General features: G+C 29.6%; 3 protein-coding genes across 4 annotated transcripts in view; 2 read left to right on the top strand and 1 right to left on the bottom strand.

Moving 5' to 3' along the window:
- Positions 1 to 8,996, bottom strand: part of LOC136973794 (SRSF protein kinase 3-like) — a 92,261-nt gene extending 83,265 nt beyond the window's left edge. Inside the window, exons 1-2 of the mRNA XM_067268562.1 lie at positions 8,868 to 8,996; positions 8,695 to 8,785 (exon numbers count right to left, since the gene is read on the bottom strand). Of these exons, the coding sequence (XP_067124663.1) occupies positions 8,695 to 8,785; positions 8,868 to 8,892 (116 nt within the window). The 5' untranslated portion in view covers positions 8,893 to 8,996. The remainder of the gene's footprint in view (positions 1 to 8,694; positions 8,786 to 8,867) is intronic.
- Positions 8,997 to 10,657: 1,661 nt separating this feature from the next.
- On the top strand, positions 10,658 to 12,433 carry LOC136973849 (uncharacterized protein PF3D7_1120000-like). 2 transcript variants are annotated; one of them, XM_067268633.1, is made up of 5 exons: positions 10,658 to 10,931; positions 11,322 to 11,418; positions 11,488 to 11,690; positions 11,756 to 11,958; positions 12,022 to 12,433. In XM_067268633.1, the coding sequence occupies exons 1-5, from the start codon at positions 10,929 to 10,931 to the stop codon at positions 12,428 to 12,430; spliced, it is 915 nt and encodes a 304-aa protein (XP_067124734.1). In that variant the 5' UTR covers positions 10,658 to 10,928; the 3' UTR covers positions 12,431 to 12,433. The 2 variants fall into 2 exon arrangements, with proteins under 2 accessions (XP_067124734.1, XP_067124733.1); XM_067268632.1 differs by having other exon boundaries at positions 11,485 to 11,690.
- Positions 12,434 to 14,238: 1,805 nt separating this feature from the next.
- Positions 14,239 to 17,024, top strand: LOC136973847 (3-phenylpropionate/cinnamic acid dioxygenase ferredoxin subunit-like). Its single transcript, XM_067268631.1, has 3 exons — positions 14,239 to 14,334; positions 16,348 to 16,497; positions 16,564 to 17,024. Exons 1-3 carry the CDS (start codon positions 14,298 to 14,300, stop codon positions 16,785 to 16,787), a joined length of 411 nt encoding a protein of 136 aa, XP_067124732.1. The 5' UTR covers positions 14,239 to 14,297; the 3' UTR covers positions 16,788 to 17,024.
- The last annotated feature ends 7,452 nt before the right edge of the window (positions 17,025 to 24,476 follow it).

The raw sequence follows: 24,476 nt of genomic DNA, 5'->3' as shown, positions 1-24,476 counted from the left end.
AGTGACGAGCAGCGTCACCAGTGGCACAGCCGGCTGCGCTGCCTGGCAGCCTAGTCTAATAAGGGCCTTATAGATAGGAAGAACAGGAGCATCCAATTATGCTGTCCAAGAAACTCTTGACATATTATTGATGGCTTTTTGAGAAAATTTGTCTAACTAGTGAAAAATATTGAGACTAGAACCAATAAAATTTGTTGGAAAGAAATCAAGCAAGTCATTTTTTCACATATAAAACATGAATTTATCTATTCTTCTATATTGAATTTATTGAATTCTAAATGAGATAGATGACAATGATATTCAAATTGTTCATATATACATTGATAAAATTTATGAAGAGTGTTAATTCTTAGCCAGTATCTCTACAATTATTATGATGAAAAGTTCATTCTCCCTGAATGAAATAAATCTCAGAATTTTTACCAGTTACTGAATTTTCTTGAAATTATTAGTTGTATTCCCAATTTTTCTTATTATATATATTAGATACATAAAAAATTTTTCAAACTTATAAATACATAGAAAAATTATGAAGAATATTTTTAATAAATTATACAACTAAAAATTTGTTAATATGTAAACATTAATACTTTTATAGTTAAATGCAAGAGTTCACTTCTCTTGTTTTTTTTAAAAAATTGTAATCTCCAACTGATACCTAACAAATCAATCAATATCTTCTTAAACAAGTTAAATATTTAATACAAATTAAACATTTTTGATTAGTGACATAGTCATCATTAGGTTTCATAACAAAATTTAAACAAAATCAAACAAAAATTCAAAATAAAATATTTAATATGTTATAAACATAAGTAATATAATATAAAACATTTTATAGTCTATATACTAATTTGTATTAAAATTTAAAATAATTTATACTTTCTTAAACCATTCATTTTCAAGCATAATAAAATAAAATTAATTAAGCAGAAACTCTAACTTTTCAATTAGTTATTTTGTCTTTTATAGACAAAATATAAATTATATTTATATACATTGTTTCAAGCTTTATTTGATAATTTATAAAATAATTATAATAGTTTGATGTATTATATGGAGTCTGTTAAAAAGCTAATTATCCAACTGGTTTCAAACTTCTTTTCAAGGTATACATTCTTGAAATACAATGTTCAAAAACACTTACACTCTAAAATATCAAATCAAAATTTAAATTTAATAATTTTTAAATTTAAAAGAGTATATATATTACTGAAATGCACTAAAGCAAGCTTAAAATTATTCTGGTATTTAGAATTAAAAGGAAATTGCATTAAAGTACTATTTGATTAAATAGTTCTTTTTTGTATTACCTAGGTGCCTTAAATATGTAAACTCTAAATGAGTACAGTAAATGAAACATGTAATTTAATGTAATTTATCATTATTATTAACAAATTTTGTTAGTTTAAATATGTCAATATTTATATTATCCAATTGTTTTTATACATTCAGTCTATTATAAAAATGTTGACTGTAGAAAAAATTTCTAGATTAATATCATTATAGAACAGTAATTGTTTATATGTAAACTCTGCCAAGCTTCTTATAGATACAAATTAAAAGATTCTTAATCTAGTAAAACAAGCAAAAATATATTCTATTTATAAAATATGAAGTAATGATAAAAATAATTTTTTTTGTATTAGTCTCTTGCAAAAATTATTTTTATCATATGTACTCAAAATCACATTTTGAGAATAATTTACAGTTCTATTTATTTTTACACTTTAAATTTTATTTATTTTTTAACCAAATCGTGACAGCACTAATGGAAATTAATGGAAGTATTAATTTTTCTTGAAATGTTATTTTTACAAACAACACTTGAGAAGAGTTTTTATCTCATATTCTGATTAAAAAATTCACACGATGATGTAAGACAGATAGATGGCAGATAATTGTTACAGACAAACATTTTTAAATGTTTAGAACTGTATGATAAATCACTAACAAATGGTCTTCAGTAAACAAAAATTCTTTATAATTTTGCAATCATTTTTTATTGGTTACAGTCATAGTCCATATTTCATCCACTGAAAATTAATAATCATTGTATCAATCATGATTTAATAATTCATTTAAAAAACAGGCTCAGAACTTACATATGAGAAAATAATAGATTTTGACAAGATTAGTTACTTTTGTAAGGGAATGACTAATATTTCCAAAATATTAATTTGTCTGAATAATTAACTCACATCTGCAATATAAACACAAATTTCAATGCTAAAAACAAATTAATCCATTAATGTTTGTAAAAATGTAAAACTCAATTAAAAAAAACTCTCTCTACAAGGAAATAAAAATTTTCCGTCCTCTTAAAATGCCAAAATTTCCTCTATCAAGAGCATATTAAAACAGAGTACAAATAAATATATTCTAATAAATGTTGTTATTTTAATTATAGAACATGTACTCTTTTAAAAAACTTAATATTAAGAGCAAATTTTTTGGCTTCATAAGAGTCTGTCAATTTGTAAAATAAAGCAGAACAATGATGATACAATATCCAAAAGTATTAATTTTTACTGTATATATAGATTGCATAATATATAAAATTTTGAATATAAAATAGTAAAATGCTTAATAATTTTAACAGCTGTAAAACTGTTGCCAATAATTCATATTAATTTGCTATTATGACTGATTTCATCCATCTTTTCATCCATCACTTTTTCATTTTCAAAGAGATTGGTTAGATATTTTTTGTACTGTTACTAAATTTATATCCTTGAAAAATTTTATTTCATATCTGACTTTTCAATTTGTTAAGTGACAGTAAATCCATTAAAAACAGAAGTCAAATTTCAATTTGAGTTAAATTTTTCTTTAATTCATTGAAAAAATATTGTTTAGTATATACAATCTTTTTTACCAGAAGAAATTTTATATCCACAAGAACTGTTCTCAGCAAATCTTTGTCTTCCATCAGGTAAATTTTAATTAATATATATCTATTTAAATAAATAGATCAAAATTATTCCCAATATATAAATTATAGCTTCAATACATATAAAAAAAAACTACATCTACATAGTCTATCTACATATAAATTAATTAATAAAAAAAAGCACTATAATAAGAAATTAATCTTTTAAAAATATTTTCAGCTTTTTCTATGATCATTCATCTCAAAAGAATTAAAAATTACTTTACTAGCTCTGAATATCATTGAAGTATTTTTTTTCTAATTAACTTTCAGAGCTAAAAATTTTATTTATATTAGTATTGAAACTAAGACCTGAAGATAATTATATTTCAGTTTCAAATACTCACGTGTCATTAAATTCATCACATAACTATCATGTACAGATAAAGATTATCATTTATCATTAAAATTTTTATTTAATTTCTTGTAAAATAAGATCTTCGTGGAATATTTTTATAAAAATACCCAGAGATTAGCTTACTGGAATAGTTTAAAGTTCATTATCTTCCAAATTAACAACAAAAGTAATGAAAATTTAAATTTTTTTATATTTGTATCTATTATAACTTATTTGTTACTTCAAATATTAATATTAGTATCAATAAATAAATAAGTAAATAAAAATCAATAAAATTTTTGTCGCTATTATTTAAAATACATTAAATTTGAATCATTCATCACTGAAATAAATATTGTTTATATTTTTATATATCTTTTCACGTTTATCTACATGTTTGCTGAGTCCAATAATGCTTTCATCTAACTAATAAAATTTTTAAATGAAATTAAATTAATCAATTTTACATTTTAAAAACACAAAATCTATTATTTTATATTTAAGAAATCATTAGAAATTTTTGAACACTTTTATGGTTTAGATCTGACCATTTCTAAAACATGAGAGTAGACATGTTTTACATGAATGATTCATAATAATTTAAAAATGCAGCAGGAAATATGACATAAATTCCATCAAAAGTTTTGTTATTAGAAAAAAATATAATACAAAGTAATTAAGGACAAAATAAAAATTCATAATATATGAACTAAGAAAAATGATAATATCAAGGAAAATGTTTTATACCTAACAATAATTCTTAAAAAAACCAGTAATAAAAACAAATATTTGTTATTATATTGATTTTCTTTTTCTCAGAATACTGATGTAATCTTCAAATGTAAGAATCATAATTATCCTGGCTTTTTCCATTTACCTGGGGTAAAATATCTATATCTCTTTCATCATCTCTCTATTTCATGCTATGTATTATCTCTTTATTCTCTTTTATGTCTTATAATTTAGACACTAACATCTAATATGTCAATCCAAATAAACAATGTGTTTAATCATCCAGATGTATCTATAACAAATATTCTAAATAATCTAAGCTACTAAAATGCAAAGTATCTCAACTTTTACAGAGATCTTAAATACTATTCTAAGAATAATTAGTTTCAATCATATTGTTACAGTTACATCATCTGCTTCTACAACATCAGTATCCAGAGTTAAGTGGACTCTAAAATTAGATGGGGCATATACACTCCTAGATATCTGGATAATAAATATTTAAGGTATTTATTTATCTCAGAGAAATATAGCTTTGATGCTACTACAAATTATTGTATAAGATTAGAAACAACAAGCTTGTATGCTTGCCATTCCATATATATCTTCTGTATATTCTGGATATGTTTATGTTGAATCAAATACATTTTTTTCTCTTTGTTACATAAACATGAAAGTTTAAAATCTGACAACAAAAACAAAAAAGGCCACTTTATACTGGATTTTGTACAAAAATATAAAAAAAACTTGTTAAATAGCTACTTATTAGTACTGAACTTTCTATAAAATTAGTAATTTCAAAAATTAATATGGCAGAAATATAAAAATCTACAAAAACAGTATCAAATCACAATTACTGTAACCTGAAAAAAAGAAAAAACAGAATGAAATCACAATTACTGTAACCTGAGAAAAAGAAAAAACAGGATGAAATCACAATTACTGTAAACCTGAAAAGAATAATTCTTTTCAGTAATGATTATTCTTTTCAGGTTTTTGAGACACCCTGTACCACAACAGGTGTCTCAAAAATTACAGTACAGACAAAAATTGGATAATCAGTTTCAGGCTCATTGACTGGTCATTGTGGCCCAGACTCTAACCCTTTTGATATTTACCTGTGTGGGCACTTGAAGGCTTTGATGTATCAAGAAGTTTCAAAACACAAACTGCCTAAAGAAATGCATCTGAAGTTCAATTAGATGCATAATATCTGATGTTAACATGAATTCAGTTTGAATAGGAATGATGTATCCATATATGTTTAAAAAGAAATGGCCAACATGTAGAAATATTAAAAAATGATGACTTTATAAAATTAAGTGCTAAATTTTCCTGTGTATTGTAATTTTCGGAATACCCAAGATCTGACAAATGATCAATGCAGATTGTAAGACTGATCGATTATGATGTAATCAATTGTTTTTCATCTGTGAGTAATGTTATGTCTCATTTGCACAAAATTTTACAAATTATAAAATTCCTAATAAATCTTATAATCAATTATTTTCCTATTATTTTCAATTCACTATTAAAATCATCAGTTATAATTTCATTATTTTTTGGACTGCAATTCTTTGCCATCCTGAATACAGAAATTAGCTGTATATGAGGCTTTCAAAAGAAATTAAAATCAAACTCTAACTTTATTATTCCCATTCTAACTTATGATTCAGAAGTTTGAATTTTGAATAAACAGAAAGAAAAGAGATTGGCTACATTTGAGATGAAGGAACAAAATAAATGGAACAAAATGGAGCAAACTAAACCAGACTAATAAGAGAGAGAATGCTTGAACTACAAGTGAATCACTACAAGAATATAGAAAACCATAGTGGTTCAGCCATGTCAAATGGAGAAGCCAGAAAGATTACCTTATAGAGAGCCCACTATGCAAGAATGAAGGGAAAAGACCTAGGGGGAGACACAAGAGAAAATGAATAGAATCAATCAGAGATGCCTCACAATTTTAGACCTACTAACAACTAAAATCTCAGGCTAGTGAACATGAGATATGGAAGAGAAGATTGAGATCATGGAAAACTCAACCCATCATTGATAGAATAGTTTGAAGAATAAAATACACAGCTTATTGTTGTGGTATAACAAATCAACTCCAGAACTTAAAATAACAAAATAGAATATAAAATTAAGTAAATATAGTATGTATATAATTAAAAATGAACTTCTCTTTTAGTCAGTTTTGATAAATGGCAAAAGAACTTATATTTAAGTAAGTATATAAGCGTTAATTTAAGTATATTTAGCTTGAAATATTAATAATTTACTTTAACATTTTAATTTTATTATTACTCCAATTTTATAAGCAACCATAAAAAAATTAAACATCATCACTAATAACAAAACTGGCAGATTATTTGGAAATACTAACAACAAATTTATATAGTTTTAAGTCAGAACTACAAAAGAATCTATAAACTGAATTGCTATTATTATTATGCATGCAAGATCTGGATAAAAAAAATTAAAATCAGAATTTTAAAAAAATCTCATATGTATTAAAATTCATATCTGTTATACACAAGAAAAAAATAAATAAAATAAAATATTAAATTATCTAATTATAAAGAAAAAATTTCTAAAAACTTATTTTTAACAAATAAGACTTATACAAAAATAAACAGTCCTTTTTTAACTTTCTGCATCACATAATTTCTATGTATAAAACAAAAGTCTATATATATACATTACACAATTCTGACATTTTTTTGACAAAATTTCAAACTTGTTTTTATATACTTGTTTCAATATGATCATTTTAAATGTAAAAAATATCAATAATAATATATTAAACATAAACCATAACCCCATTTTCAATTAACCAAACACCAAATTGAATATTTAATAAATAGCATTATAACTATGTTATGCCTGTATAAATTATTATAATTTATGATAATCCAGTTTTCAGGTTTTAAATAACACTTTAACATAAAAATATATATCATAAAATTACAATTATTTTATGAAATTTCTCAGTTTTGTAAACATGAATAAAAATAAAATTATTAACTAAATCTAAAATAAAATCTAATCCAAGAAAACTAAACTATTTTTCACTAATAAGCGTTTTTATTAACTGAACTTAAAACACTAACCTTTAATACTGCAAAATACGAATTATAATACTATGATAGAAGACTTAATAAGGTAATAATAATGACAAGTAAGAAAGGCATTCAAATCAATATGTTTACATCAAGAAAATATTTAACATTAGTTTAATTAGCTATAATTTTTTAATCCCAACTGCTTCATATGAAAATAGTTTTAATGTTATAAATCACATACATAGCCTATAGGCCATAAAACAAAAATTGTATATATATAGCATTCAAATAACAGAAAAATTGTATTTTAAACTAAATAATTTAAATAAAAGTAATAAAATCATTTTGAAATTTAATAACTATTTTTAAAAAATCTTTGTATTAAAAAAAAACAAACTACAAATTATACTATTAATTCAATTTGTTAATGGTTATTTATTTAGATTATACAGTATAATTTATTGTATATTTGTTTATATTTATTTTTAAAGAAGAAAGACATCAGTCAACAGTTTAAAAAAATAAAAATAAAAATTTACTTTAAAAAAAAAATCCTTAAAAAAAGACTAATATTTATCAGCTGTATACTTGCTTTGTAATATAAAATAGATAATTTTGTAATTTGAAACTCTTATTATAAAAATATATTTATTTTTTTTTATTTAAACCTTTTTTTAATATAAAAAAATAAAACTATCTTTACTTTAAAATATTAAGTGTTTTCAATTCAACAAATTATATCTATTTAGTAACTGAATAAAATTAGTTAAGAATTAAGGTAATTTGGCACTATTTTGCTTGTTTTCAAATTCTATTTCAATACACAAAAAAAGCTGACATCAGGAAAATTTAACCATTTGTGATTATATAAAACAAGTCTTTAAATTCAAAAATGGCCTTAGGATGATGATCTTAATTAAAAATTATATAAATAATGAAAAAAATCTATTTCGGATACATAAATTCTGCAACGGTATAATCAGAGTTATTGCCACAAAATTGAAATGTTTACAAAAAGTCCATTCGTTATTATTTATAATCGAGCATTTAAATAAGAATGATTAAAATTGATCTTTTTAAGCAAGAGAATTAAAAATTTACAGATAACCTTTTTAGAATTTCAAAGTTATTGGACATTTCAACAAAGTTACCAAAAATACATTAGCATTCTTTCAATTTTCAATTACTTGTAATATATATTTAAATCTCAAAATATTTTATAAATTACATTACACCAAATAAATATTTTATGCACATGAGTGTATAGAAACTTACATTACTATTAAACAAGCTCAATTCACAGCACAAATAAAGTAGATGATTTAGATTTTTTTTTTTTTTGTTTATGTCAGAATTATTCGATTGGATGGAAATCGTTAAGGTAGAAACATAAGATATTCCGTGTAGTTTTTTTTGTATTTATACAATTGTTTTAAAATTAACAACAGGCGACATTCATTGAGTGGAAGCGAGAAACATTTAATTCCATTGGTTTGAATTACAGCAAATGCATTTAGAGAAACGGAAAGATTTCGCGGTAAATCGATGGTGAATGTAATTTTCGCCTTTCAAGTGGGCAAACGGATAAATATTTCGTGTAATTTGATTAAACAGAATCTTACCCGTATCCATGCTTCTTGTATTCGACTTTGTGCCCTTTCATCTTAGCTTTTGGTCCTTTTGCTCTCTTCTTCTTGGCCTGTATGGCCATGACTGAAACGCAAAAACGTCCGTCACTAATTTAATTCTTTATTAAGCTTCAAATAACACATACACGATTTTATTTATCCCATACCTCGTCGATTCCAATCTGCATTCATCTTGTCTTTCCAATTCGTTAGGTTTCGTGAAATCACCACTACGCCTGCGCGTATGTATCTTGTAGAAAACCTGAATACCGCACGAAATGCTTAAAGTGTTGCCAGTTGGTTTAGAAAAATAAATTCGAATCGTCATACACACTTTTTTTTTTCAGATTTATAAAGTAAATAAGTAAATAATTTCGTAAATAAGAGCCAAAATTTTTATTAAAATTTAGTAAGTTAAAATATGTTTTAAGTTAACTTCTCGTTAGTTTAAATGGGAAAAATTTGACGGCCGGATGGCCGAGCGGTTAAGGTGTAATCCTACCGTTCTGAGGGATCCGGGTTCGATCCGGACGGGTCGTAAAATTCCCACGAATTTTTCGGGTGATCTGACCGAATATGTCGGCCACATCCATAACCAACCGGCCGCCCCATAATGGGCTTGCTATAAGAGGTCTTCTTAGTGCCTACAGGGCGGAAAGAGTAAAAAAAAGAAAAAAGTGGGAAAAATTTTAATGAGTAACCGAGTTCTAAAAATCTAATTCATTTTTCACTTTCGTATACCAAAAGAACAACCATTTACAAAGAGATAAAATGATTTAAATTTTCTAACACATTCTAACCAGTTTTTAAACATTGCAGTAATAATCGCTATTTACCGTTTTATCGATGCTTCATAAAATATACTGTGTGTAAACACAATAAAATTATAACAATGTAATGAAATAATTAATATATGTTATTGAATACTTCGCCATGCGCAAAATAAAGAAAACGTAATAAAAAACGCAAAGAAATCTGATTTAAAAATGGCTTACTAAAAAGGAAGATAATAGATTAGGATCTGGGTTTGGCCTGGACAGTCCTTGAATCATAGCATCGTCAAGAATTGCGTCCGGAAATAAAAACAGTTCGGGATTTTTTATATGGGAAAGAAACAATAAATAAATACTTTTCTTTATAATTGCAACAATAATTTATTGCTCAATGTTTGTCACAAGGATTCAATATAGAAAAGAAATCGAAATAATATATATATATATATATTTATTACAAACAGAATTTTATAATCCTAAAAAAAAAAAAAAAAAAAAAAATGTGTTGGAAAAGTGATATTTAAACAGTTTAGCGCAATTTTAGAAAAATTTAGTATAATTTTTATCAACCTGGCAAAGTTGTTCTCATTAGTAATAGCAGCGCGAAATACGTTGTTAGTCAAATTTGACAGGCTATGTGTTTACCAGGAACATCAGCTTCATAAAAGGGATGTTCTCTATTGTAAACAACATTTTTTTTCACCTTATACAAAACCTTGTTACAAGAAAAAATTACAACATTTAGCTTCATAATATTTAATTTGACTTTTTTCTAAAGTAATATGTTTTGAATGTCCTGGATTTTTTAATCCTTAATTAGGATAAATGTCTGGGATTGCCGTTCCATTAGTAAATATTAAATTTTACATCTTATACAATCTTGAAAAATTTTTTAAGAATAAATTAAATCAATATCACAATTCTGATTATAGCATTAAAAAATACTGACCAATTCATTAGCAACCTCCAAAAACTCAATATTAACAGCAGAATGTTAAGCCTAGACATTAAAATCATTTTATTTATACATTTACAGCATTGAGAGAAGGAACTACAGTATAAATCGTGAGTTTCTCAACTAAAAATAAATAAAACCTCAAAAGTAATAATACTGTATTTATCTCAGTTTAAATTATAATAAATTAAATATTAAAACAATAATTCAATTGTAAAAATCTCTCATTGTTCAAAGATAACAAATATCAAAATCTAAGAAAGCATCTCTAGCATCGAAGGCACAGTTGAAGGATTACATTATTTTCAAGGTGCTAATCATTATTGCTTTGTATTGACATCTACAACACACGCCAAAATGGGTATAGTTATCGCTTATTAATCAACTTTAAATAAATTTTGAAAATAATTGTAAATAAATGAACAGATAATACATTTCTGTGTACTTTCATAATATTTTTAGGTGAAAATTTGGTAGAAAATATATCGTCTAGGTATTTAATGGTAAGTTTTGTTATTTTTACCGATTAAATAATTAACTCGAGACACTAGCACATTACAGACTTAAAGCTAGCTATAATTATGCTCATTAAAAGGGACCTCAATGAGAGTGATTAGCATGGGTTTGGTATGGAAATAATACCCCGATCTATTCCTCATCCAAGCGTATTTCCCATAAAAACTACAGGATTTTGTACCGGGTTCGAACCCAATTCGCATAGTGTTGGGCTAAAATCTTATCTTGAAGCCAAAACGAATGCTTTGAATACTTCTGAAAATTTATATACTTTCATTTTTATATTAATATTTTAAATTTAATTTTAAAATAACTTTACATAGTTAAAGTATATGGTACCTGAACACCTTAATTAAATCAGATCTAATTTTATTTAGACTGACATCAAAATTAATCTCAGTCCATCTTTTACGCAACGAGCCTATTCACTAAAAGAGGAGTTTTCAAGCAAAAGTCTAGATGAAAAATTAAGAGGTAAATTTATTAAAAACAGTATAAAGAAAAATATTTATAGAATGATTAATTTGCATATATTTAAAGCAGGTGCAGGAAAAACTCTTCATTTGGAAGCTCTCGAAGTGTTATCTGATGAATGTCAAAAACTGATTGACAAAAGAATAAACAGCCTATTGGAAAATCCCGAAGAACTTGGCAAAAAAATTGCTGATGACGCTTTAAAGAAAGCTTCAGCAGAAATGAAAAAACAGCGTAAAGAAATTCAAAATAATTTCGAAAGACAGATGAGAGTATATAATATAAATTACAAATAAGGATTATAATAAGAGTAAGGTACTACAGGTCACTTTTTTAGGAAGAAGTTCTGAAAGCCGAAACTGAGGAAAGAGAAAATATGTCAGAAAAAGTAAAAAACGAAAAAATGTGTGGAGAAAAGCGCTTACTTTCTGCATTAGACGAAGCACAAAAGCATTTTCGGGACCATTTGAAAATGGAAATTGAGCGCATTCAAGAAGAACAGAGATCAATTTGGGAAGAGAAATTCTCGAAAATAAAAAAGTAATGTATAAATTTATTCTCGAATTTTCCTGATACGTTATGTAATAATATTATGTATAATAGAGAATTTGAAGATAAAATGAGAGATATTAGTGAAGCAGCGGCTCGTAACAAAGAACGGCGTATAACTGAAATGAGGGAACAGTATCAAAAGGAAACAATGGAATTTTTAAGACAATTACGGGCCGAAGAGCAACAACGCCTGAATTCCAGAATCTACAAACAAAAACAAGATCAAGATTCAGATATAAATAAACTAGAATTAAAGATAGCTAAACTTGAAAAAGAGATGCAGAAATTAATGGACTGTCTGAAAGAAACGCTGAAGAGGAAAGCAGAAATCGAAACAGAAATTACAAAAATTAAAAATCTGCTAACTCAATTCGTAAAATTAGCGAGTAAAACCGAAAAAGATCCAAATTACAAAGCGAAAATTGGAGAGATGCTCAAAAGAGCAAATATTGATTGTTAATTAAAGAAATAAATTTTTAAAAATATATTTTTCTTTTTTGCTCTTTTCGCTCTTTCGGCACTTAGATGACCTTTTTTTTCTATATCAATAATGGGTTCGGCCAGGCTACAATGAGGTTACTGAGTGATGAGGGAAGGTGCCCGACACATTCGGAACGGATCGTCCATAAAAAAATTCTCAAATAAGTTTTTGGATTCCTTATTTTTATCATTTATATAAATATTTTCTAAACTTCTTACCAGTAAACCGGCTTCTTTATCTTTTTGTTTTTCAAATACTTAAATTAAAAATCGATTTCAAGAAAAAAAAAAAAAGAATTCTCGGCGCTTCCATTGAAAAATTGTAAACAGTCACTGTACATTTTTATTTTAATGAAAAACTAATATAACTCTTCACTTTTACGACTTCTATAAATATTCTAATATAATTGTATGAAATGCTGATATATTTTGGGTATTTTTTGCTGTATAGTTGTGTAAAACTGATTAGATTCTTTAATTAATGGTGTATCTATTGTAAATGCATATATGAACTGTGTCTATATAGGCTGCCTAAATCATGTATACTATACACAAGATGCGGACATATCGTTTCTTGAGATATCAGTCTACCGTTTCTTTAAAGTACTCTCTTCGTCTTGTGGGTACCAAGAAGACCTTTTTCAGCAAGCTCATTATGGGTTTGGTCGGACCCAAAATGGTAGTAAGGGACTCTATTTTGGGCTTAGTCAAACCCTCGGGGGACTTGATAAAAAGACCTCTCTTAGTTCCTTCAGGACGGAAAAGTTTATTAAAAAGTACATTTATAAAGAATTTGACTTTTTACTGTTTCCGTTCTTCTCGGTGTTAAGAGAAATTTTACATATATAAAAACCTATCATGAATTCTATCAGATCTATAAGATGTTTGAGCTCTTATATTGAGATATGAATTCTTATAAATTTTCAAATCATGCCTTGAAAATTTGCAAGAATTCTTTTTCTTTTTTTTTCTTCCTAAGAGGTTCATATGGAGTTTACTGGCTATTCGCCTTTTACTCTGAGAGACTTGTGGTTGATCGCTAGGCGACCGAAGAGCCGGCCTTATAGAAAACGGTCTAAACGTACGCGAGGGGAGATAGAATGCCTTCCGGGAGGATTTTTATAGGAAATTGGCCCCTATTTAGGCGTCATCGGCAAGGAGAAAACCCGGAAAACTCTATGTTGCCAGCCCGTCTGAGCGGGGCACGAACCCACGACCGAATTTCCAGTGTTTAGGGTCTGGTCTCCGCCGAAATGATCGGAGACGGAGTTCACTCGACCACTCGTGGGCTCTTTGTAAGAATTCGATGGTGCGGATTACCTAAACTAGCGGATGACATCCTTGCGGTTTTGATTATTTGAACATCGAAATAATTCGACTCGATAACATTTCTCTAGATCCATTTTCTCCTTTTTTAAGGTGGCACTCTGAGGAATTTGGGATCGAATTTGAGAGGCAAAAAACCCCAAGAACTTTTCGGGAAATTGTCGTCTGTATTAAGTCTATTTTATGTATTCTTGGTCTATATAATCAGGTTCCATCACTCACCATCCGACCATCTTTTTGTGGGCCTGGCCGAACCATAATGGGCTTGCTAAAAAAGACCCACAATCAGAATTTACAAAAAGTTGTTGGAAAATAAAAAATCATTATTTCAACTTCTTGGCGAATTTCGATGTGTATATTATTTTATTTTTATATTTATTTTTAAAACTTTTACTGTTTTATTATTATAATTTTTGTTTAAAAACAATTAAAATATTATTGCAAATTAACGACACCAGAGGGCAAGCGTGACATGTTTTGGTGCGAAAAATTGAAACAGGAGGTCAAGTTTAGTCGTGCAAATGTTACGTTTTCCAGTTAATGGGCTCAAAAAAGAAGGTAATTATTATTTGTAGGGCATTGGTTATAAATGAGTACAAATTACTTTCTCATTTCTATGAGAAGAGAGAAATATTTAAATTATATTTCCTTGTTTAAATAAATATAAATTTTAGTTACTTCTGTGGTTACTTTACCACAAACAAAACGTATTTTATAAGCACGAGGAAATCTTTCTGTATTAAAACTGTATAAATTTAAGAATAATTAGATCCTGAAAAGCATTTTCATAAGATTTTAATAATATGCAGAATTATACTTGTAATTTCAACTTGGTTTAGTACTAAGTGAACAGGTTGTTATTATTGTGTAACGAATATTCCACAGCTATTAATGGCCTGATTTGTCTCTCCCAAACATCTAGGATATCTGCAGGTATTTATGCAAAGTATGTACTGTTCCGAGTATTATTACGGTAGAGTCTTGCTAGTCTGAACTAATTGGTACAGAGCTCTGCCCGGATTAGCCGAATAATTGAAATAATGCAGACACAAGCAGTAAAACTGGTCTGGTTTATATAGATCCAACACCATCAATGACATTGGCAGTTCAACCCTTTATTTCATCTGACTTATACTGAATAGAGGACCCAAACAGTTAACAAAAACAAGTTTTGTAATTTTGAAATGGCAACTTGCCTTCATTGTTTACCCTAAAATTATTTTAAATCTTAAAAACGTTGTTTTTAATACACAGTCTAGGATTTCAATCAGTTGATTGATGCTAGTGTGTGAATTAGCACACTTAATTGTAGATGTTGAATATACTCTTTGCTCTACATTATTTTAGTTTAGTTTAGTTTAGTCTGCTGCTACAATGGCCACAAAATGGAATCACACAACGTGTACATTGAAAGATAAGCTGGACGTTTTTGAAATGCTGGACACGAGTGATAGTGCAATGAAATTGGCAGTAGAGTTTGGAGTGGGCACAATAACCAACTGGAAAAAACTGTGCAAAGATGGAGCAGTTTTGTGTCTCTACTTCAGAAAAATCAGTTGAAAATCAACAAACAGCAGGGCCCTCAACGTCTGACAAGCTTGACGAAGCAATATTTACATCGTTCACTTGGGAAAGAAAGAGGAACGCCCCTAAGTGGACCTCTTGTTAGAGAAAATTTCCTATCCGCCAACCGAAACATGTTTGAATTAGTCAGACGTATAGATTAGCGGTATTCGAACTAGTGGGACTCTACTGTATTTAGATTTTTGATTATCATCTGATCCCTTTCCCGACAGTCTTCACCCACCAGTGGACAAGTTCCATTCCATTCCCCATTCCATTTCCATTCCAAAGTTTAGAAGGCTGTACTATTGACTTAGCCTTTGAAAAAAAGTAAGATGATGTGAAGAAGGGGTAAGGAAGATAGGAAAGTGTGAAATGAGATCACATGAGCAACCATTGGGACTCTCTTATTGAATCCTTATGACAAAGTATACAGAATGTTGGACACAGCCTGGGAAAAAAAACTCAGAGAGAGTGCTCATAAAAATACATGGAGAGACAAACATCAACCATGGACAGAACATGACAAAACAAGGCAATCCACAACAAAGGAACAAGAAACATTTTCACAAAACAAGACACGGACCCAACAATAAAAAGTGCAAATGACACACAAACAAGCATGAAGTGGGACAATGAACAACACTGGATATGTACAAACAAGCAATGTGTTGCCTCCTGCTCTTGGGAGTGCACCCTTTCCGGTCACCTACAGCTACTAGGCTAGAAGGCCATTCCCTGACACACACACTCACCAACTTTTGGAATGTGTAGTTCCCTTGCATTTTGTTTTGCCATAATTAGTCCAAAATTCTCCTACCTCTAGTCATTCCCAAGTCATGGGGCTGGTTCACATGCTATTTTGTTTTTATGTCGGTTACAATTTACATTAAATATTTATATAAGAGTATTAAGAATGGAAGATGACATCAATTACAATAGCTACATGTAATGTTTGTTTGAATACAAAAATGGCATTTTTAATTTATTTTAAAATATTAATTACAGATCTTTATGACTGGTCGTTGAAATCGGAAAATTATCGTATTACACGTCAGAAAAAAAATAATCAGTTAGTGGAAGTAAATGGAATCGACATTGCATTATTTAGATATGGAGAAAGAATATTTGCTATTAAAGAATATTGTCCGCATCAAGGTATTCAATAAATCTTACATATTCTATTTCTTTATAAAACAAAAAAATGTAAGCCATGTTTTACAGGTGGTCCATTGCATCTCGGAGAAATTGAGGAACTTCCAGACGGAGAACCGTGCATCAAGTGCCCTTGGCATTGCTGGTGTATAAAGTTAAAGGACGGAAAGATAGTTTCTAGTAAAAACAGGCAACCGACTTCCGTGTATCCAGTTAAAATTGATGAAAGAGGAAACATTTTTATAGAATTTCAATGTATCAATGAAAAATATTTTACTTCAGAAGATTTTTGATTTATAATCAATTTCTTAAAGCTCAAACAATAATTGTAGAAGTTGGAAATCTTTTAAATATTTTCAGAATTTCTATAACATCATGCTCTACTATAATTGTCTGAATTTTAATGTATATCATAATTGTGGAATTGAAATTATATCACCCATTTGATTGTATTGGATTTGTAAACATTGTATATATGTACATATCAGATATATATTTAAAAAATAAAAGTTTCATATAATTTGAAAATGTTTTAAATCACCTGATCACTTTTCTTTGAGAAAAAACATTTCCACAATCTTAACTTACAAAATTGATATAATTTGCTTTTATATTCTAACTGCACACAAATTACAATTCATAGTTTTTTAGTCTTGTGTGATTAAAATTTGTATTTTATTTCCTATTGTGCAAGTTTATGAACCAGTGCTAGATTTTCTTTTCATGTTTGACCTTTTTAGCTTTAAAGTTCCAATATAATCAATTGTGTTGAAGTATAAAATAAGCACCAGTCAATTACTATCATCTGTTGCTAATTAAAAAACTAAGGAAACATTTCCTGTCCATATTAACATTCTTGCCTTTTATTTATTGTTCATATTAATAAAAAGCTGAGATGATGATATATAAATGCTTGAAACTGGAAGGCAACAAATTGTGTGAGAGGTGTCGATAGAAACATGTCCTTTGTTATTACAGTCAATGTATATTGTTTTGAAATACTAGTTTAGGTTAGCTAATGACTTGACACATTTATTTATTCTATTGATATATTCAGAACTATGCTATCCTCATTATTATTAGCACTTCAAAAGTTTATGCCTGATGGTTCTTTAGAAAACAATATTGAATACAAAATTACTCGAATAAAGCAAGTTTTGTCACTCTTTCACAAAGCTAATAGAAATTATAAACTCGTTAAGCTGTCCACATCTAGGTAACAATAATAAACAATATGTTGTTAGCACTTGATAAATCTGTGTGGATGTGGCAAAAGATGCTGCAGCATAATGTATAGCATGCTTCAGGGTAACACAAGTGTGGACACGCTTTTAGCAAGCCACAACTGACTCTCATGTTAACATTTGAACAAACCACTTTCTCTAGTGAGGTGTTAAGTACAAAATAATATACATCAAAATGATAATTTGTCTGTTCACAAAAATACAGGCTGTGGTTCATAACGAGGTAACAAAATACCATCCATGACATTATGTAGATGTGGACATAGCCTTACTAATAACAATAGCTTCAATCTGGTAAAGTGCACAAAAGCAATGAAAGTAATTTATTTGTAATTAATTCTGCTGATGATTTTGCTATCGGCCAGCAAATACTATAATATTAAGACTCAACATACTGTATATTTGTCCATTTAGAAACACAGGGGAGTATAATATTGACAATTTCATTATATAATTCTAGAGATAGCCAGTTATTTTCTGTGAATTGAAATTTCTGTTAAATATTATTGATTGACAATGTCAAATTTTGTATAATACCTGCATTTGAATTCAAGTGAGATTTTATTCTACAAGGGGTTTGCTCAAAAAAGTTTTTAATTTCTCCACTGAAAGAACGTTATCATCATTATATTCTTTCTTGTGATGAACATGATATTATCATGACAAAATAGCAACTGGTGCAACTTAATTAACATAACATTTTGTAAACCAGATGTTTGTGTGTGCAGCTGGTTTTCAAAATATAATTTTAAACAAAAAAATAAACACCCTTATCTGATAAGCTATTATTTGAGTTAATAGACTAGAAAATAACTATAAACAAAATTTGATAAATTTTAACAATATATTTATTATAATCACTATTATTAGAAAAAACATTTTAGATTGATACACACTAACATTTTAGAATTGTTTGTAATAATTTTAATTATGAGATGAATATCTTTGTCATAAATCTGATACAGAAAATATTCTTTATATAGGATGGAACAGCTTTTCCCATAAAAATTTTTATAATTAATTAATTAGTTTATATTGTCATAATATTAATTCTAATGAAAATATAGTGGGTGATTGGTTAACGAACATAATCCGTTCCAAGACTTTGTTTGCTATCCGAATTGTTCGTTAACCGATTATCGATTTACCATAGGTTTTTATGGGAATTTGATTAATTCTGGAAACCCCAAAAAGCAAAAAATATATACTTTCTTACTATGTTTATTTATATGTAATATTTAAAAATACATATATACACAGTCTTGCATTTTTATTAGTCATGTTTTTTCTGTTTGTAGAGGTTAAAGAATCTGTCTAATGCTGATTGCTTTTCTCTCTTCTTCAGGATTTTTCAGACGTAATTAATAGCATTGTAATTGTAGAGATCCCCAAGCCTATTAACCTCAACCTTGTTTGGATGTCATTCTAAAACCGTTGTCCCACTTCTTGAAAAGATGTTGGTATTAATCCTCTCTTTCAGAATGAAGCATATCTCACCGAGTTTTTTGGTGTTCTTCATTCAAGAGTTCTTGGCATTCTTCTGTCGTCAGATCCGTTTCAGGTTCCATTATGAGCTCTTCAATGTTCTTTACTTCTCAGATGTGATTTTTGTTACTCCTTAAGCTACTTGAGTCTTCTTGATTATATTGTATCTTTCTTAGATAAGATTGAACTGCAGGCTACTGTAGACCTGTTCAAGCCATACTGCCCAGCAATATCAGACACTTTCTGCCCGCTCTCTACCTTTGCTATTATACTCTCACCTTTCGAAAATAAAAACCGACGCAAAACTTAACGAATGCCCGCCCGACAGTCTGGCGAATACTATAAAAGAATTGTTTCTGTCAGAAAAATAAAAGGCTGGAATTACAAGGGAGAGTTTCAAAGTCCGGAGGAATACTATCCGATCGGTATATACCGGGATGAGCGTCGATGTCGACGTCTCCCGCGCTCCGAAGAGTTTCGAATTGTTGCCTGAAGACAAGGGAAGACCAATCGATATTCAATAGCGAGGTTGAGTTCGAAGTTTTAAACGCGAAAACGTGTACGTCACACGTTCAGCTCTGCTTTCCTGTAAGCCTAGAAGTTTGACAATGAGAATAAAACAAATGAGAAACGTTTACTGGAACTGAAATCAAACGTACAACATCTTTAACTCTGTTGACAGACAGAGAAATCATGACCGTTATGGACTATAAGTCCCTATACCCCTCCATAAGGCTTCCACCATGCTTCTGTGCATTAAGAGACTTTTTGTTCGCCAACGTCGTGAATTCCCATGCATATATCACATGGATACCTTGGAGTTAGCAGATTTGGTCTGCCACTCTTCTTTCTTCGAGTTTGATGAAAAAATTTATATACAAGGAAGGGGTGTCCCGATGGGAAGCCCCATGTCCGCAGTCCTCTGTGAGATGATGCTACGCAACCTCGAACACGATATCTTACCGTTATTCCAGAGCGACATGGTAATATATACCAGGTACGTCGATGACATTTTCATCCTCTGGGCTAATGATTGCAACATCCAGCACTTCATAGACGTAATCAACCACAACCCGTACGGTCTAACTGTGGAATTGGATCAAAAGAGTGAGTTTCTTGTTAATTTCATGGACCTGTCGATCGCCTGCAAAGAAGGGGAGATAAGAACGAGTGTCTACCGTAAACCGGTGTACCAGCCCCTCGTCATCCCCAGTAACTCTGTAGACCCTGGACAGTTTAAAATGGCGGCATTTCGTTCCTGGGTCAAACGAGCTTACACCCACTGCTCAAGTATTCAAGACACTTTGAAGGAGTTGGCCTACATACGAAGGGTGGCTGCACAGCATGGTTACCAAAGGAGTGTCGTTGATTGTCTAATTACTAAATTGCAGAAGAATAGCCGGCAGCACAACGACGGAGATCCACAAAAAATGGTTGTTTAGCTATATGCCCTTTCTTATGTTGTCAAAAATGTGGCCAGGGAGAAGAACCTGCGCGTAATTTACAAGCGCAATCCAACGATTTACCGACTACTGAGAAACGACAAGAGGAGAGATCGCTCGAGTGAGTTAACAGGGGTATATTCTATACCGATAAAAGATCATCGTTTTAACACCGACCTTGTGTACGTAGGCGCCATGTTACGTAACCTGAAACAGAGGATAAAAGAGCATAAGTACTCGGTAAACAGTGGCAGTGACAGCACGGTCCTAGCGACCTTTGCTAGACAACATGATATAACGGTGCACTGGGATAAGACCTCCATCATAAGCAGCACCGGATCCAATAGTTGCGAGGCCCGATTGAATTCTTTTTTGCGGGGCCCCTCAAACTTTAAATAACAAAATTAATTAACAGTTAATTTACATATTGAAATATATTGTTTTATTTTTCATAACAATATACCTAAATATTTATTTTTGTAACATGTACTATTTTTAAATATATAAATTTTGATGTGATGCGGGGCCCCTTCAAGCGCGGGGCCCGATTGGCACCAAATCGCCTAAAATCCGGCCTCTGATCATAAGAGCCACTCGATCCAGGCAGGCTGTCAAATACATGGAAAAAATAGAGATACATAAAGCGCAGTTATCTACACTTTGCATCAACCACCAAGATGCGGATGGCCTATCATCTGCCTGGAAGTCACTTGTCGAATAACATTACGCTTTGGCACGGGAAAGAGAGGGAAACTACTACGGTCTCATCATATTCTTGTATTTATTGCCGTTTATTAATTTCTTCTTTTATTCTGTTTGTAGCATAGACCCGTCTATGCGCAGTCGTGGTTTTTTGTAAATTCGAACGCCGTTTTTTTTTGTAATTTCGAATTTTTCATTCGTTATTAGTATTCGTTTAACTGACGAAGGCTGATTAACGCAGCCGAAAACGTTTTTAAGCTATTAAAGACTTCCTACTGGATATGTTAAAGGTGTACGTTTGTTTGACAATGGCGTTTGGAAAGTCAGTGGAATCATCCTCGACATTCCAAACGCCATTATCAAACTTCTAGGCTTACAGGAAAGCGGCGCTGAACGTCCGACGTACACGTTTTCGCGTTTAAAACTTCAGGTCTCGAATTTTTACATTACAAAAAGAAAGTTTGTTTTTGTTTGTGAGAAATTAGACAGTTAATAAATACGATAGTAAATCGAACCCATTGTTACGCGTTATTGAAACAATACAACAATTAAACATTATTAAAATAATATAGAAGAAAGAACAATCAGAAAAGTACTTTTTATTTAAAACATTATTGAAAAAATTGAGTTAAGGTAAGAGTAAAGGGAGATATGTCGAGGTCCTACCTCCACCCATTATAGTTGCGAACTGAAGACTTAATTAAGCACGATGTTTTTCCATTGATTGTTCGACACGAGAGAGATTTAACAACTTTTCTTTTCAGAATGAATCTCAAATTATCGACAACTTTGCTGATATTATTGTATTTCGTCGCAATTTCATCGGCCTTGAAATGCTCGAAAGGTATTTTTAATCAATTATTCACAAATTTGGTTACATATTTTTGTAATAATTACCTGTTATATTCTATAGGAAAAAAATTTGATAATACGAGTGAAGGTTCTTTCGCTTCGACATGCCGTTTCTTGGGGGATACGTTGGTGAACGTGTTCAATTACGCAAATCGGGCTTTTGCATCGGCACGTCAATGTTTTATGCATTGGCTGAAAATTTTCGTCTATCGCATTTTGTGCGCAGCCGAGAAGTGCATTTCTCTGGCTAAATGCTACGTACGACCGAACGAGATGGAAAATTCCGCATTCGAATCGGATTTTCGTCCCAAAGAAAAATCATTTTCGATTTTCGTGATGGTCGGTAAAATCCTCCTAATTCCCGGAGTTATTACCGTTTTCACCTTCATAGGAGTGAGTAGGACGTAGTGTTAACATTAGTATGTAGATTTTACAGCTTCGTTCTTTAACGATTTCGTCTTTGTGTTTCAGTTGGTGTTTTTCCAGGAGTATAAAGATCAGATTTCCAACCTGATCAACGCTCTTTACGAATTGGGAGCTGGAGGACAAAATTGAAAGGAAATGAGAATATTTAAATATATAAAAATTTAATTAAGAACATTTAAAATCAATCTTTGGCAAATATCAAACAAACAATGAATAAAAGTTTATTATTTGAAAATTTCCTGTTTATCAAATGAATATTGAAGCAATTTCCATCGCGAACCGATCAAATTCACGTCACATATTTCATTAGTTATTTATAAGTAATTTTTTAAAATTTAAATGCGTTATGGCTAATGGTTGTTATTAATTAGCAATATAAGAGAATTTCAAATACAAAGTGAAAAAGTCAAACATTGCGGATAAAATTAGGTTTTATTTTAGGTAACATTTTAGGAAACGTTTTAAATTTAGATTAAATTGGAAAACAAAAATAAAAAAAAGTACCAAACAAAACCACTAATTTCTATAATTTTAATCAATAAAATAAGAATTATTATATATTGGAATCTATCGTGTAATATTTTAATACATTCAGATAGTTCAGCTGTATTAAAACATTACAGATTACGAAACAAATTTCTTAGAAATAAGACATTGTCATCACTTCAAAATCAATTCTATACAGGATATATTATATGTAGAGTTTAAATTGTTTTAATACTAATTGGAAGAGGAGGAACACAGAAGGATAACTTAGGATTCTGAAGTAAAATCGCTTTATTGGAAAAGTACAATGAAACTTCTCTTATGTGGCAACCTGTGAAATTCTCTGTAAAACTGCACATTTTAATATAAATCAAACTCCAACCTGGTGGCGACCTCACTTAACTGGCCAAGACAGGAGCATCCTAAAGTGACATTTATCTCCGTTTACGTGGTCAACAGAACACGAAAATCTCACGTTTATAGACTGACAACATTGTGTAAAGCGCTTTAAACGGAATTGAGTTTTCTTGCTATAGTTTTGCGACTGTTTGCTGAAATCCCTCCTCCGACTGACGACGTTTAAATAAAATAAACGTTTTCTTCGTTTAGCTTCTCGTTTGGATCTGTATCAAATTATTATTTCAGCAATCCAAATAGTGTCAGTTTTTTCCCAAACTTATTACCGACGACTTTTGTATAACTTTTTAAAATTTTTTTTCAAGCACCTTTAACAAAATGCATTTCGGACTCATATCGTCCCTCTTCAGTTGTTATATATTAAAATTTGGTGTACAAATCAAATTATTAAATATTAATTTGGCTTTCAAATCTTCAAATACATTATTAAACCATTCACCAGTGCATGAATTGTGGCAGAAATTGATGCATACTGGAATGTACTGAATGATTCTTAAACTCACCTCCTTTGGTGTGGTATAATATGTGTATTGCCCCTAATATAATGATGCACATATATATAAAAAATACACTTATATCATCCCATGTTATCATCTTCAGAATACAGTAAATTGAACATATTTTAATAGCTTTCAAGTTTTTTTCCCTCTATGTTAGTATTGAAGTAACTTAACTACTTCAAATGTATTCATACCAAGAAATTTGATTCATTTTTAGGGTGAGATAAATTTACATACAGGGAGCATCTATATTTGTATTTTAGAAATATTCTTTTTGTTTTAAATTATTTTATTTTCATTTTGATATACACTATATAATGTTACATTTGCATTTGCAATAGACAATGTCCTGTTGTATTCAGGAGTATTACGGAGAGAAGATGAAACAGAGTGTTTATTAACAATTGGTAATAAACATACAAATTAAA

This window comes from Centruroides vittatus, unplaced genomic scaffold (assembly GCF_030686945.1).
Source record: "Centruroides vittatus isolate TY-2023 unplaced genomic scaffold, ASM3068694v2 contig_329, whole genome shotgun sequence".
Taxonomy (NCBI): domain Eukaryota; kingdom Metazoa; phylum Arthropoda; class Arachnida; order Scorpiones; family Buthidae; genus Centruroides; species Centruroides vittatus.
This window is presented reverse-complemented; position numbering and strand designations above follow the sequence as displayed.